The sequence below is a fragment of the Lissotriton helveticus genome, chromosome 1_1 (assembly GCF_964261635.1).
Source record: "Lissotriton helveticus chromosome 1_1, aLisHel1.1, whole genome shotgun sequence".
NCBI classification, from domain to species: domain Eukaryota; kingdom Metazoa; phylum Chordata; class Amphibia; order Caudata; family Salamandridae; genus Lissotriton; species Lissotriton helveticus.
In genome coordinates this window covers 1,737,348,472-1,737,363,685 of record NC_136057.1, presented here as the reverse complement: position 1 = coordinate 1,737,363,685, position 15,214 = coordinate 1,737,348,472, and the positions used below count along the sequence as shown (strand labels likewise).

At 46.7% G+C, this 15,214-nt stretch overlaps 1 protein-coding gene across 5 annotated transcripts in view; it reads left to right on the top strand.

Annotated features, from left to right (window-relative positions):
* The window catches only part of DHPS (deoxyhypusine synthase), a 352,040-nt gene that overhangs the window by 247,382 nt on the left and 89,444 nt on the right, over positions 1–15,214 (top strand). For all 5 annotated transcript variants that reach the window (XM_078689208.1, XM_078689207.1, XM_078689203.1 and 2 more), the window contains exon 5: positions 6,209–6,305. In XM_078689208.1, the coding sequence (XP_078545334.1) occupies positions 6,209–6,305 (97 nt within the window). The remainder of the gene's footprint in view (positions 1–6,208; positions 6,306–15,214) is intronic.

Genomic DNA, 15,214 nt, shown 5'->3' with positions numbered 1-15,214 from the left:
GGCATAGTTGACTTTATTTTGCATTTTGGTCAACACTCATCGCCCCACTCTCGCACTTTTGGCTGACTGTTTTGGCAAGCTTTAATTTTAACTGCCAGACTCCTCCAGTTCTTTGCGAAGTCTGTTCCGATGTGCATTTAGTAAACAATTTGCCTATGCACTCTTTAACAATTCTTTTCAAGATGGAAAGCGAGCTTCTTTAAACACACCTATTCAGCTCCGTCAATCAATCAAGGGTTGGTAAAGCACATCTACTCACCCGTGAGGGTCTCAAGGAGCTGGGGAGCAGATCCGTCTGAGTGCTGGGGGTCACTGGAAGAGCCAGGTCTTGAAGCCCTTTCTCAACTGAGGTAGCATGGGAGATAGTATGACGTGGAGGGGTAGGGTGTTCCAGGTCTTGGCAGCAAGGAAGGAGAAGGACTTTCCTCAGGTTCTGGTCTTGCGGATCCTTGGGACGGTGGCTAGGATAAGCTGGGCAGAGCAGAGGTGTCTTTTGGGTGCGCGGAAGGCGAGGCGGCTGTACAGGTATGTTGGTCCGGCGTTGTGGAGGGCCTTGCAAGCATGGGTGAGGGGTTTGAAGGTTATTCTTCTGTTCACCGGGAGCCAGTGGTGTTCGCAGAGGTGTTGAGTGATGTGGCTGTGCAGGGGAGGACCTCATTCCCATATACGCTATTGTTGAGTGGGTACAGGCACAGCTAAATTATACAGCCTCCCTCTCATTGATCTGAATGTATTATTATTGGGTGAATGTGAGGAAATGGGGTGTATTATCTTGTGTGGATGTGCGACCTCACCGTGTAATACACTTACCAACCTCTTAGGACCCTTGGGTTTCTTTTGTCAAACCTTCAGCTCAACCCAGTAAGGCTTACACAAAGGGACAAGTGTTAAGCCTTTAAACAGCACCAAAACAAATAAAGCCGAAATCAACCTGACACCAAGGAAATCCGATACCAGTTTATAACAAGCATTTGCAATGCAATAGGTCTCGGATTAATTAAGTTTGAGCTATTGGCATTGTTAAATATTGCAACACCAAGTGCAACAAAGTCTATAAATTGTATGACAAATAAATGTGTATTTATTTTTGTAGCAATGGTGGCATGCTGTGCTTTAGATGAATATGTTTAAAAGTAAAGTGCACCATACTGTGATTGCTACAATAGTTAATTGTGGATGAGTTAACAATTGATGTGTGCACAGATGGCTGGTGGTGTGTGTGCCTGTAGAAATTGTGCTCTGATGGCTGGTGATGTGTGTGCCTGGTAGAAGTGTGCACTGACGGCTGGTGGTGTGTGTGCCTGGTGGAAGCGTGCACTGACGGCTGGTGGTGTGTGTGCCTGGTGAAAGAGTGCACTGACAGCTGATGATGTGTGCCTGGTGAAAGCGTGCACTGACGGCTGGGGCGTGTGTGTGTGCCTGGTAAAAGCATGCAAAGACGTCTGGTGGTATGTGTGTGCCTTGTGAAAGTGTGCACTGACGTCTGGTGGTGTGTGCCCGGTGGAAGCGTGCATTGACGGCTGGTGGTGTTTGTGCCCGGTGAAAACATGCACTGACGGCAGGTGGTGTTTGTGCCCAGTGCAAGCATACTGACGGTGTGTGGTTGTATGTGTGGTTGTATGTGTGGTTGTGTGTGGTTGTGTGTACTTGTGGTTGTGTGTGTGTAGTGGGGTGTATTTGTGTGTGTGTGTGTGGCTGTGTGTGTGTGGCTGTGTGTGTGTGGCTGTGTGTGTGTGGTTGTGTGTGTGGTTGTGTGTGTGTGTGTGGTTGTGCGCCTCGAGCTGGGACTCCTTTTAAATAAAGAAGAGGCGCATGCACTGGTGCAGTGTGCGCTTCTGGGTATGCACACAGACACATACTCTCTCGTGCTCTCTCACACACCCATACACACACCCATACGAACACACTCTCACATCACATACACACAAACACACACACACACTGTGCTGGAGCAGGGCACAGGACATGCCGCTCTCGCCTTAAGACTCCATAGTGTTAGAGCACATGTACCAAGGGTGGCACTCACAACACAGGCGTGCATGTGCGCCTCAAGCTGGGAATGCTAATAAATAAAAAATGAGAGGCGAGTACGCTTAATTGCGGTGTTGTGATTGAAAGCACAATTTGTGCAGTGCCTGGAGATGATGAGGGGCCTACAGCGGGTTCCTCTCATCACCACATGCTGCCTCAAGGCGGCTGGCGTGGCCCACGCATGCTTTGTGTTGGTGCTGAGCATCGGACCAGAGCGCACCACTCCCTTCTCTAAATGAATACTCAATGAGCTCTGCACGGTAAGCCGTGATAGGAACCTCCTGCGTGCATATTGCATATGCAATGAAGCCAATGCTGTCATTGTTACTGCGCGGCGTCTGAGAGCCAGGGCCACACAATTGGCTTCCAGTTGCCCAGAAATCCTAGACCCGGCGACCGTGCCATAAACCCAAATATGCGCCTTCGGATTGGGCCTCGCGACGTCACGTGAACTGTCTACGGTAGAAGCTCACGCGCGCGACCCGATCTGAAGGCGCGCGTCGGAATCCGACGCCGCCATAGGGAATGCTGCACATACAAGCAGGGGTCTACAAAGGAAACAAGACGTGCAGAGTGAGTGCCGGTTCGGCGAGAAGGGGCGGGACTGCGAGAGCCGATTTTGACTCGCGCCTTCGGATTGGGCCGCGCGACGTCACGTGAGCGGTCTACGGTAGAAGCTCACGCGCGCGACCCAATCCGAAGGCGCACGTCGGAATCCGACGCCACCATAGGGAATGCTGCGCGTGCAGCCGGCTCTTGTAGCCACATTCCAGCTCGTTGTCGGGGCTGAGACGCCAGCTATAGTTCTCTGGCGAGAACGGGCTTCGCGCGTTACTAGCCGAGACCTAACAATGACTGTATTTTTAGACACAACAACAAAAAGATCCACCAGAGGTGTTGGAGATCTAGAATTTACAAGGTATAGTAAATCAGTATTTCACTTAACTGCAAACAAGCCTTGTAAAATTCAATAAATTTGCCAATTAAGAAGAGAAAGAAAGATTTCCTTTTGTTATTTAACCCTCACATACCCTATTGGTGTCATGCTTCATCATCGGGTTCACTCAGACTCCTAAAGGTCTGGGTGGGCTCAACCGTGTTTCAGGGAGCTCTTAGGAGATATAGGCAGGGGGACTTAAAGAATAGAAACTATTTGAGACTGAGAGAAAAATATTCGTGACTGAGAAAATAAGGCTCGTGTTAATTGTGCCTCATATCTTTCATCCATGCTCAATCAGTAGTCATTAGTTGCGTAAATGTATCAAGTTCATGCACTCCTGTTCAGTAGTACTTAGTAAAACAGTATATGTAATTCACGCCATGTTCTCTGCCAATATGCTTTTAATCACCCTTACCCTGTTAGGGGGGAAAATGCGTGTCACGGGGTCCCGGGAGGGGGGTAGCCTTGTAGTCAAACGCTATTAAGATCAGAAAATGAAGAAAAGGGCTTCCGCGTTAATATTGTAATTAGAGGTTGCATTCCGTAGTGCCTCTCTCGTTGTGTCAGAGTAAACCCACTTACACATGTATGCAAGATATGAGGCACAACTAACACAAGGTTTTATTTTCTCAGTCACGAATATTATTCTCTCAGTCTCCAATAATTTTATGTTAACAAATGTGTGGCCTCTGGTTTGGATGTTTTCTAATATGGCACGAGTGATTTGATATGTTTAGTATGTGTGGTAAACTGGAACAGGCTTTTCATTTTTCCGCTTTCATTGTACAAATGGTACGCTATGCTAATGCACACACTGCTGTTTCTGGGCAGTTTTGGATTAATAGTTTCAATACAACTTTACAGGGTTTGGTCACAGGAACACAGACCATGCATGAACAGGATTAGTGTACCCATGCATGATGAGGAGTTGCACTTTAAGACTACGCTTGAAATACAATGTTGTTTGTCTTTTTCCTTATTTTCTCCTTTTTTCTCCCACAAGGCGGATTTTTTTTGTGACAGAACCAGGGCATTAAGTATTCTCTCCATTGTGATTGTTTTTTACTATCACTATATGCCACGATGGTTGCAGCTTTCAGTACCTTCAAAACTAATACATAGGTCAGCGTAGTTTGGTTTGATCGATTCCAGGGAGGATATTATTTTTTGCCCAGATAATAGGCCGGGACCATTTTTGGCCAACCATTTGGGCTGAAACATGTTGGCAGTCTTTTAGGGTCTTCGGACCATAACCTCCTATATAGACCAGTTTTATATCTTTTTTAACATCCACTACATCCCTACTAATAAAGGGATACCTGGAGGTGTAGTAGGATTCTTATTCTTTAAGTCCCCCTGGCCTATATCTCCTAAGAGCTCCCTAAAAACACGGTTGAGCCCAACCAAACCTTTAGGAGTATGGGTGAACCCGATGATGAAGCATGACACCAATAGGGTGTGTGAGGGTTAAATAACAAATGGAAATCTTTCCTGCCCACTGTTGGAGTTTTTGTCACCAAAAGAGCTAATTAGGCCTTAGGAGCCATTTTGGGGTTTGGATACACTTATTGTGAGTAGAGTTTGAGCTTGGGCGGAGGTATCTTCACCCTTCACCTCTCTTACCCCTTATTGTGGATAGTGGGGTACTCTCCACTGCCTCTTAGTGATCACATCCCAGGATGCACCATTATACCTACTTCCAATATGGCAGGGCCTCTCTCCCGGCATGTGGAACTCCCTAGCCCAACACAGAATTGTGGTTACACGCCCCTGGAATACCAGTTTGATACTTGGTCTCCCCTCTCCTGTCCCTGTCTGTCTGACCAATCGAGCAGCCCTTCTCCCTAGTGTTACCTGTGTTCCCTACAAAGGTGTCTTCTCACCTTTTGGGCCAACACCTGTGTGGCTTCCTGCAGGATGGAGGTGACGCCTCCTTCCCAAGCAGGCCCTAATGTATCCTTTAATGGGAGTTGTTAGCATGTCTCCCCAGGAGGGCAGAAAGCGTTTTCTTTAGCAGGACCCCATGTGAACCAATGTGGGCTCAGGGGACTAAAGACCACAAAATTGCACCTTCGTTAAAGTTGCACAGTTCAACTTGTTACGTTATTTTCGATTTGAGAATCAAGTCAAGCTTAATGTAACTAGTCGTGTGATGCCATGGATGACCTACCTTGGTTGCACCGTTTCAGCGTTAGCACATCTGAGGGGGTCCGCGTGTAACTCTGTACTCGCCAATTGCGCGACAAGCCTTTCCCTACAAAAAATTCCAGTTTTGCGTGTTTACTACCAGAACATGTAAAATACATGTTCTGCCTGTGAGATATGTGATACCCTGCCTTACAACTTGATAAGCCTGTCAGGGTTGACTTATACATTTACCACGGAAAAGTCTGGCTTTCTTCCCATTACTTTAAATGGCAGGCCATCAGTTTAAACTGCTCTTCCAGCCTGGAAGAGGTGGCTTGGGAGTCTTGTTTTACTTTTGTCACACCTATGGTGGCACAACCAGTGCTGCAATCCCTCCGTTGGGATGAGGGGAGGGGGTGACTATACAAAAAGAGGAATTTCGTCACAGAAGTGCTTCTCTTGGTTATATTGGGCTTATTTCCATAAGCAGTTATCCACATTTTTCAAATTGGATTCATGGTGAAGTGGAACAAACCTGAGATCTTGTGTCCGGCTGTGCAAACCTTCTCTGTGTGTGGCCTGACCAACACACAACATCCTTGTCCTGAACTGCTTCTGCACATCCTGTGCCTTACTGGCCTGCAGATGCCCTTACCAGAACACCTTGCAAATGTTCTGTGCCTCCTCCCCCGTCAAATGCTCCTGTCAGACCTCTCTGCAGATCTTGATGAACTGATTCTACATGTTGTGTCCGATTTCTCTGCATATGCGCAACATCCCGGCACACACTTCACTTGTGACCTCCCTTCACATGGGACTAGCTTTTGTGCTTCCTTGGCAAATCTTTTTTCCCTGGGTAACAATTTGCAGTCTGTAGAATCTTATCAGATCTGTCTGCACAGGTCCCATGACTCCTCACCAAGCCCTCATAACACGCTCCCTACACCTGCTTGTGTTTTCTGAGTATCTCTCCTGTACTGATGTTCAGTGTAACCTCCCTGCTCAAATCTCTACCTTCCCTTGACGTCTCGCCACCAGGCACCCACACTTGTCTTGCTGTCCTACTCCTTCACACACGGCTCAACGTTATTTTTTTTTCCTCTTTTTCAGGACGGGTAATCTGCTGGTGCCCAATAACAACTACTGCAAGTTTGAGGATTGGCTCATGCCCATCCTGGACCAGATGCTTTTAGAACAGAATACGCAGGTGAGAGCACGCCTTCCCTAAGGGATGTTTTGTTATACGGTTATGTGGGCATCTCATGGGCAGCACATTGGAGTGAAATAAAGGTTAGAGGTTGAACTGGGATATGGAGTTATAAAGAAACAAAATCTGTGACTGACCTGTCTTGTGTAATTATGACATCTTCAACATATTTTTTCCCTTTCTGGACTCACTTTTCACACCCGAGCCTCTATTGCCTTTAGTAATGCTTCATTGGACGAAGCAACAGTATTTATTTAGGTCCGGTTAAATATTTCTTATGCCACTGATAGGAAGTTTTTAAAATAATACCACACCATTCCTTCTTGGCCTCTGTAGGTGATCATATTATACATGCACTTACTTAGTTGACTAGCCTCCTGTTTCAAAGTGAGCAGCCTTCACATCATTGTGTTGGCCTATCTTTTCTTGCAAAACATTCTGAGTGTCCCAGCTTGCTTGGCATATTTTAGCCCAGTATGTTACGCTCTTTTGATTTTACAACTAAGTCCGTGTAGGAGATTGGACTTTCAGAGTTGCAGTATTGAGGTCACTAATGCCTTCTCCCTATATTTTAGGGTAAAATAGCAGTTTTACATTTCAGATTGTTTATCAGTCTGACTAGCACTCGTTCCTTTAGTCAGGTAGGTTTTCTCTCTTTTCCAGCGCAAAGTCCACATTACAGTACTCTTCTCGACTGCCAAGAAACCAATTTTGCTGATTGTATATTTTACCAATAATAGTTTGAATTCAACTGAAGAAAATGGGGGATGCCGCAGAAAGGAATCTAGTGTAAAATTGGCTTATCTAGCAGACCAAAGACTCAGAAATGTGGGGTGTTGATAGGATGATACTGTGTTGGTAGGGGCACTGGCAGTTGGGACAGGTGAGAAGAGCATTGATGGGGAGCCACAGAGATGTTAGTGATTTGGAAAATGAGACTTTCGGTTGTGGGGCTGGGAGTGTGATCCCTTGTGGTGAGTAGAGCACGGTGGGGTTGAGTGTTACCAGAAGGGGTTTGAGGGTAGCTGGTGGTTGTAGGTATGGATGCTATGTATAGAAAGTTTTTCATGGGTGTCCACGAAATCTGTGGTTATTGGGCTCAGATTGTGTCAATTGGAGCCGTGTACCACTGGTGTCTAGGGATTTAACCTTATCATTGGATTCAAAACTGAAAACCAAGTACTTTCCGTTAGCCCTTGATCCTGAGGGTGGCAAATTTGAGCAGTGCAAGGCTTACTCAGGAAGGAACTCAAAACAACATGTATTAATCGATTAATAAATAATTGTCCAGCCAGTACTTGTTTTTTTTTTTTTTTGCAGAGTTTTATATAGCGCGAAATAGACCCGAACTGAATCAGGTATCAGAGCGCTTTACATAGCACCAGTTACGTTACATGAGGACACGCATTCATTTTTAGGCACGGGGAGATTAAGTGATTTGCCCAGAATCACAGGAGGTTTTTGGCATCGTTACCGAGACTCGAACCCAGATCCCCAGGTCCGGGGTCGAGTGCCCTAGCCGTTAGGCTTTATTCTACACACAATGCAGTACTATACATAACATCACAGGGCATTAATCATATGTTCCCGAATGTCTAAAGAGCGGTTGTGGTGCGACAGTTTCCGTAGGCATCCTTTCTGCTATACTGATAATCGGCTTGGGACTATTTTTCCCTGGGGCTTTATGGAGAACGGTGAAAATGTGTGCAAACCCATACTTAGCAGTCCGGAATGTGTTCCTCTTTCTCCTCTCCTTTTTCCTACTCTCTTGTAGCTTGAATTTCTTCCACCCTCTGCACACCCCAACGTCCCACCCCAAATAGCATCCTACCCTCTAGGTGGGTGTACATAACGTGTGTGCCTGCATTCATTTTTTAGTTGGCAGGTTGCGCCTGCATCAGTTGATGATCAGCAGGCCAGCTCCACTCAAGGTTCAACAAGTTTGTCTGTGCAAGATTCGTTTAATCTGTTTTTTCTGGAAAAAATTCCAATCATGCACTGGTTTTTTATAAGGTGTTTATAGTAGTATTGGCACTCTATCCATAAGAGTGAGTGAAAGGAAACAGCCAACACATGTTTCACCCCTTTACATGGTCATCCGGCCTGGGGCTTCCTCAGGGCGTGTAGAACTCTTGGAATATCAGTCAACGTCGTTTTTATAACAAAGTCCTAAGGATTCTATACCCCCAGCTGAAGAATCCTTAGGACTTTGTTGTCTGTTTTCTTTCACTCACTCTTATGGATAGTGTCAATACTATTATAAACACCTTATAAACAAGCATTTGCAATGCAGTAGGTCTTGCATTAGGAAAGTTTGAGCTATTGGTATTCTAAATGAATTTTTTTAAATTTATGTGTTGGTTTTGAAAATGGCGAAATTAATAGTTTTGTTATTTACAATGTCAATAGTTATACATTTCGCAAATGTGACACCTATAGCATTTGTAATGCAATATGTGTTGTATTTACGTGACTTAGATGTATTGATATTACAAATAACAATGGCTTTTAATTTTTTTAAATAAGTAATACTTAAATAAAAGTTATTGTAATTTATAATGGCAACGGCTTAAACTTTTGTAAATAACTTTTGTGAAGATTATGTTCAGTGTATTTTATTGTGACGAAAATCCAAGAACAGAAGTGAAATATTAACATCTTTTTGTGACATTTGTAATAAAGCTTGAAACATTGAGAGAGCATATTTGAACCAGTTGTTGTTGAATGGTTGCACAGATTGATGCTGTGGTGGCGCTGAGTGATGTTGTGGTGGCGACGAGTGATCCTGTGGCGTTCAGTGATGCTGTGGTAGCGCATAGTGATGTTGTGGTGCCCCTGAGTGATGCTGTGTGGTGCTGAGTGATGCTGTGGTGATGCAATAGATAGAGTGAGTGCGATAGATAGAGTGAGTGCGATAGATAGAGTGAGTGCGATAGATGGGGTGAGTGCGATAGATGGAGTGAGTGCGATAGATGGAGTGAGTGCGATAGATGGAGTGAGTGCGATAGATGGAGTGAGTGCGATAGATGGAGTGAGTGCGATAGATGGAGTGAGTGCGATAGATGGAGTGAGTGCGATAGATGGAGTGAGTGAGTGCGATAGATGGAGTGAGTGAGTGCGATAGATGGAGTGAGTGAGTGCGATAGATGGAGTGAGTGCGATAGATGGAGTGAGTGCGATAGATGGAGTGAGTGCGATAGATGGAGTGAGTGCGATAGATGGAGTGAGTGCGATAGATGGAGTGAGTGCGATAGATGGAGTGAGTGCGATAGATGGAGTGAGTGCGATAGATGGAGTGAGTGCGATAGATGGAGTGAGTGCGATAGATGGAGTGAGTGCGATAGATGGAGTGAGTGCGATAGATGGAGTGAGTGCGATAGATGGAGTGAGTGCGATAGATGGAGTGAGTGCGATAGATGGAGTGAGTGCGATAGATGGAGTGAGTGCGATAGATGGAGTGAGTGCGATAGTGAGTGCGATAGATGGAGTGAGTGCGATAGATGGAGTGAGTGCGATAGATGGAGTGAGTGCGATAGATGGAGTGAGTGCGATAGTGAGTGCGATAGATGGAGTGAGTGCGATAGTGAGTGCGATAGATGGAGTGAGTGCGATAGTGAGTGCGATAGATGGAGTGAGTGCGATAGTGAGTGCGATAGTGAGTGCGATAGTGAGTGCGATAGTGAGTGCGATAGTGAGTGCGATAGTGAGTGCGATAGTGAGTGCGATAGTGAGTGCGATAGTGAGTGCGATAGTGAGTGCGATAGTGAGTGCGATAGTGAGTGCGATAGTGAGTGCGATAGTGAGTGCGATAGTGAGTGCGATAGTGAGTGCGATAGTGAGTGCGATAGTGAGTGCGATAGTGAGTGCGATAGTGAGTGCGATAGAGTGAGTGCGATAGTGAGTGCGATAGAGTGAGTGCGATAGTGAGTGCGATAGTGAGTGCGATAGTGAGTGCGATAGTGAGTGCGATAGAGTGAGTGCGATAGAGTGAGTGCGATAGAGTGAGTGCGATAGAGTGAGTGCGATAGAGTGAGTGCGATAGAGTGAGTGCGATAGAGTGAGTGCGATAGAGGGAGGGAGGGCAGTGGATGGATGGAGTGAGGGCGATAGTTAGATGTAGAGGGAGGGCGATAGATAGATGTAGAGGGAGGGCGATAGATAGATGTAGAGGGAGGGCGATAGATAGATGTAGAGGGAGGGCGATAGATAGATGTATTTATTTATTTATTTGTGCGTTTTTATATAGCGCGGACTTAACCGAAGGTGTCAGAGCGCTTCACAATAGGAACAGAACTGATACATGAGAACATTACAAGTGAACAAAATACAAAAGCTAACGTTACATTAAATGAAGCAAAAAAGACAATTGTGAGCCAACAAAATACAAGAGGTAGCAAAACGGTGCATTACAAAAGTGACAATCGTGAACCAACAAAATAAAAGAGGTAGCAAACGGTGCATTACAGGAGGAAAAAGTGACGTGTGCAGGTTACAAAAGCGTACAAAGTAAACATAGAGATATAATACTGCAATATAAGGAGGGCACTCAAGCACAAGAACAAACATTACGTAGGCCATGGTGGCACTTGTGCAGGTATCGAAAATAAAGAAATGTAAGAGGTAGAAAACAGTGTGTTACACGAGAAAGTGATGGGTGCATGTTACACACGAATACCAAACACAGGAAGAAAGATAATACTGCAATAAATGACAGACTCTCAGACCACAAGAACACACTGGGAAGACACTTCCATAGTCATGTAAAGTAGATTTTTCTATAGTGGAAGGGCTTCCTTCAGATAAAAGAGAGGGCCTGGATTAGATTTGGAAGTGTCTTTGATGGAGGAGAACTTTGAGGTTAGTTTTGAAAGCTTGGGAGGAAGTGGTGGTCCGGAGCTGCGGCGGAAGGGAGTTCCAGATTCTCACCACGTTGCCTGAAAAGGATTGTGCCATCGTTCTTTCCTTCTTGAAAGTGGGAGGTTCAAGCAGGAGATTTTCCGCATTCCGTGATGGTCTAGAGCCTCCAGAGAGTTTCAGTTTATTCGCCAGGTAGCGAGGAGAGGAGGAGTGCAAGGCTTTGTGGGTGATACAAGCAGTCTTGTATAGATGGCTCTAGCCTCGATTGGAAGCCAGCGGAGGGTGGATAACATTGGTGTGATGTGGTCGCTTCTTTTGGCCCCATAAATGAAACGAGCTGCTGAATGGAAGACCGATTTAAGGGGGGACAGGTGGGATTTGGGGAGGCCAGTAAGAAGAGAATTGCAGTAGTCAAGTCTGGAGAGGACCAGCGATTGCACCAGGGTTATAAGGTCCTGCACCGGGAAGAAGCGACTGATTCCCCAAAGAAGGCGCAGATGGTAACGAGCAGACTTTGCAATGGAATTGATGTGGGGGGTTAGATTGAGTTTTTTGTCGAGGATGACACCCAGGGATTTTGCGCTGTCGGCAATGATGGGTTTAGTGTTCAGTAGATTCAACTGATCCATCCATGATTGCACCGGGGGAGGAGAGAATGAAGAGGAGAAGAGGAGGAATTCGGTTTTGGAGGGGTTCAGAATCAGTTGATGAGTAAACATCCAGTTATGAATGGAGTCGAGAGTAGAGCTTAGGATCGAGAGATCGTGAGTAGAGGCAACCTTGAGGTAGATTTGAGTATCGTCAGCATAGAGATGGTAGTGGATTCCGGATTTACTTAGGAGATTTCCTAGTGGTTCTAAATAGAGGTTGAACAATGTGGGTGCAAGTATAGAGCCTTGAGGAACACCTTGATCTACCGCCACAGGAGATGAAAGACTGTTCGCTATTTTGATCATTTGTGATCTGTCAGAGAGGAAGGAGGCAAACCATTTAAGCACAGTGCCCTCCATGCCCATTCTCTGTTTAAGAATGTTGAGGAGGGTGTTGTGATTGACAGTGTCAAAGGCTGCAGAAAGGTCAAGGAGAATTAGAAGACAGGACCCCCCGAGTCGAGGATCCTCAGAGCGTCATCAACCACTTGCAGTAGGGCTGTTTCAGTGCTGCAATTTTGAATGAAGCCAGACTGGAAATTGTCAAGAAGATCATTGTCCTTGATATGACGAGAGAGTTGTTTCGCTACACATCTTTCTGTAACCTTCGCAAGAAAGGGTAAGTTAGTGATGGGGCGGAAGTTGTTGAGGTCAGACGCATCAGCAGTTGGTTTTTTAAGAAGTGGGGTGACCTGCCGAGTTTTGAAGGAGACAGGAAGGGAGCCTTAAGAGAGGGAGAGGTTGACCAGAGTGAAAGGGTATAAAAGTCAATGGCAATGGCACTGGGGATGGGGTCCAAATGATGATTGGAGGGCTTTGTTTCGCGGATGCATTTGAGAAGGGCATCTTCAGATATCGGGTCAAAGTTTTGCCAAATGGCTAAGGACTTGCACTCCTCTGGAGGGGTAGGATGAGCGACCTGATCCACAAGAGATTTCACTTTTTCGTCGAAGAATATAGCGAAATCCGCTGCTCTCTTTGCAGAATCCTCCAACTTGGAGGAAGGGGGAGACCGGTCAGGACTCTTGATGAGATCTAATAGTTTTTTGGGTCTATTTTTGGCTGGGTCAAGGAGGGTTTTGAAGTGCGCCGCCTTCCCAAGGAAGATGTGTTTGTGGTACTTGGATTTTGCGGAGCGAAGCGATCGGTGGAGGGCACTTGCCTCCATTGTTTCTCCAGGAATCTTAGCTGCTTCCTTTCTTCATAGAGGGATTTGTTGAACCACAGTGCTGAGGGGGTGGGCCTTAACCTTTTGCTTTTGAGTGGAGCGACGTTGTTGATTTCACCTGCAAGAACTGTGAGGCATTGGGAGGTGAGATCGTCAACCTCTAGGTTTGGGTCTAGCCTTGGAAGTGATAACAAAGCTGATTCACAGAGGGGACAGACATCAATATTTTTAACATCTCGGAACCAGGAGATAGCCCTCTTGGGTTGGCCAAGTGTAATAGCGTGTGAAAGTTGAATAGAGAATGGGATGAGGAGGTGGTCGGACCAGTCTACGTGAATAGGGGTAGAGATGGAAAGCATGCCTGCTTTGGAAATAACAAGGTCCAGGATTGAGCCCTTAGAGTGTGTTGAAACTGTGCAGTGTTGGATGAGATCGTTAACAGAGAGGAACTTTGCGAGTATTGGTCACTGATGAAGTCAGTGAGTTCCTCCAAAAACGCAGGGCCGCTCCGAGGCGGGCGGTAAATGACATGGAACCTAAGGGGTGAACGGTGATGCACTTGTAACTCAAAAGAAAGGCATTCATAGGTGAGGAAGGAGGTGACAGGAGAGGCCTTAAGTTGAAGGGAGTTTCTAAAGATGACTGCAACACCTCCCCCCGTGTTTTCAGTTCTGTCATTCCTAAGTATAGAATAGCCTGGAGGTAAAAGGAGATCAAACATAGAATGCGAGGTATCTTTGAACCAGGTCTCTGTGAGGAAGAGCATGTCAATATTGTGGTGGGTGATGGTATCTGAGATTTCAAGTTTGTGTTTTACTGCAGATCTGCAGTTGTGGAGCAGACCACGCAGCTCTGTCAGGACTGTTTTGGTGACGGGGGCACTTGGGCTCTGAAGGGTGATCGGGATGTTGTGCTTATGTGGGGGTGCTCGGAAGGGTTTCGGTGGTTGCTTGGTTCTGACAGAGGAGATGGTTGGAATAGTGTAGATAGTAGGGTTGCTAGGGTATGCAGGTTGAGGAAGGGCGGCGTTCAAAGGCTTGTGCGAATTAACAAAGTTTTCAGACGACTGATTGAGCTTGGCTAAATTGAGGTGAGGGACGAGGTGCATCTCGTAGGAAGTTGGGACGGAGGGGGGGTGCACGGAAAGGTGAAAATCTTAGAGCTTAGCAGTGAAATTGCATCTGTAAGCTGGGAGATGTAGGTGATAAGGGAACCTAGCTTTTTTTCCAGCGAGAGTAATGCAGAGCACGGAAGGTTGGGTGGATCGATGGACACAGGTGGGGGTGGAATTGGTGGTGGAAGGCAGGGAGGGTGGGTGGATAGGAGGTGAGTTGGGGTGTAAGGTTCAAAAGTGGGGAGAGGTGGAGGTTGAGAGCGGGAGTTAATGAATCGGAGGTTAAGGGAGAGTTGCCTTTTTTGGTGTTGCAAGAAGTAGAGGAACTAGGGATAACTTTAGGGGGAGAAGGGTGCGGAATACAGCGGTAGGGAAGAAGGAGAGGGGAGGACTGTGTGGAGTCATGGGAGTGAAGGAGGTTTGGGAGGAAAAGAGGTGAGGTGGTTGTGGGGGGCATGTCAGGTAGGAGAGGAGGCTGTGAGGGAACGGGCATCTGGCAGAGTGGGGGGGGTTGAGAGAAAGGGAAGTTGGGGAAAGGAAGTGGTACTGTTGGACCCGAGGGAGTGAAATGGACAGGATTACCAGGGGGGAAAGGGAGTAGCATAGCATTGCTGGAGGAGTGGGAGGGAGGAGAGAGATGCAGTGGGATTGAGGCGAAATCCGGGTGAATAACGAGGGGAGGGGGAGGTGGACAGGAAGTATGGAGGAAGGGATAAGGGGAGCGTAGGGATAGTTCACTGGGGGAGAAGGTTGGAGGAGAGGAGGACTAAAAAGGGGGGTGACTGGAAGGAAAATGGGGGGGGAGAAGAGATTGGAGTACCGGGATGATGCAGATGGACGAGGAGCGCATTAGCTAGCGGTGAGGCTGGAGTGAAGAAAGAGGGGGCTTATTGTGAGGGGGAGGAATAGGAGAGGAGGTCACAGGGGAGGGGGGCCAACCTGTGATTCTTGAGAGTGCAGCCAATTGGAGTGTAGGGGGTCAGGGGAGGAGAGAGGGAGTAATGGGTGGAGCTGGAAGGAGAGTCAGGTGAAAACCCGGTCGCAGCAGAGGGGAGTAGGGAGGGGAAGAGGTGGTCAAAGAGCGAGAGCCAGGTGTCATTGCCTTGGATCATGACAGTAC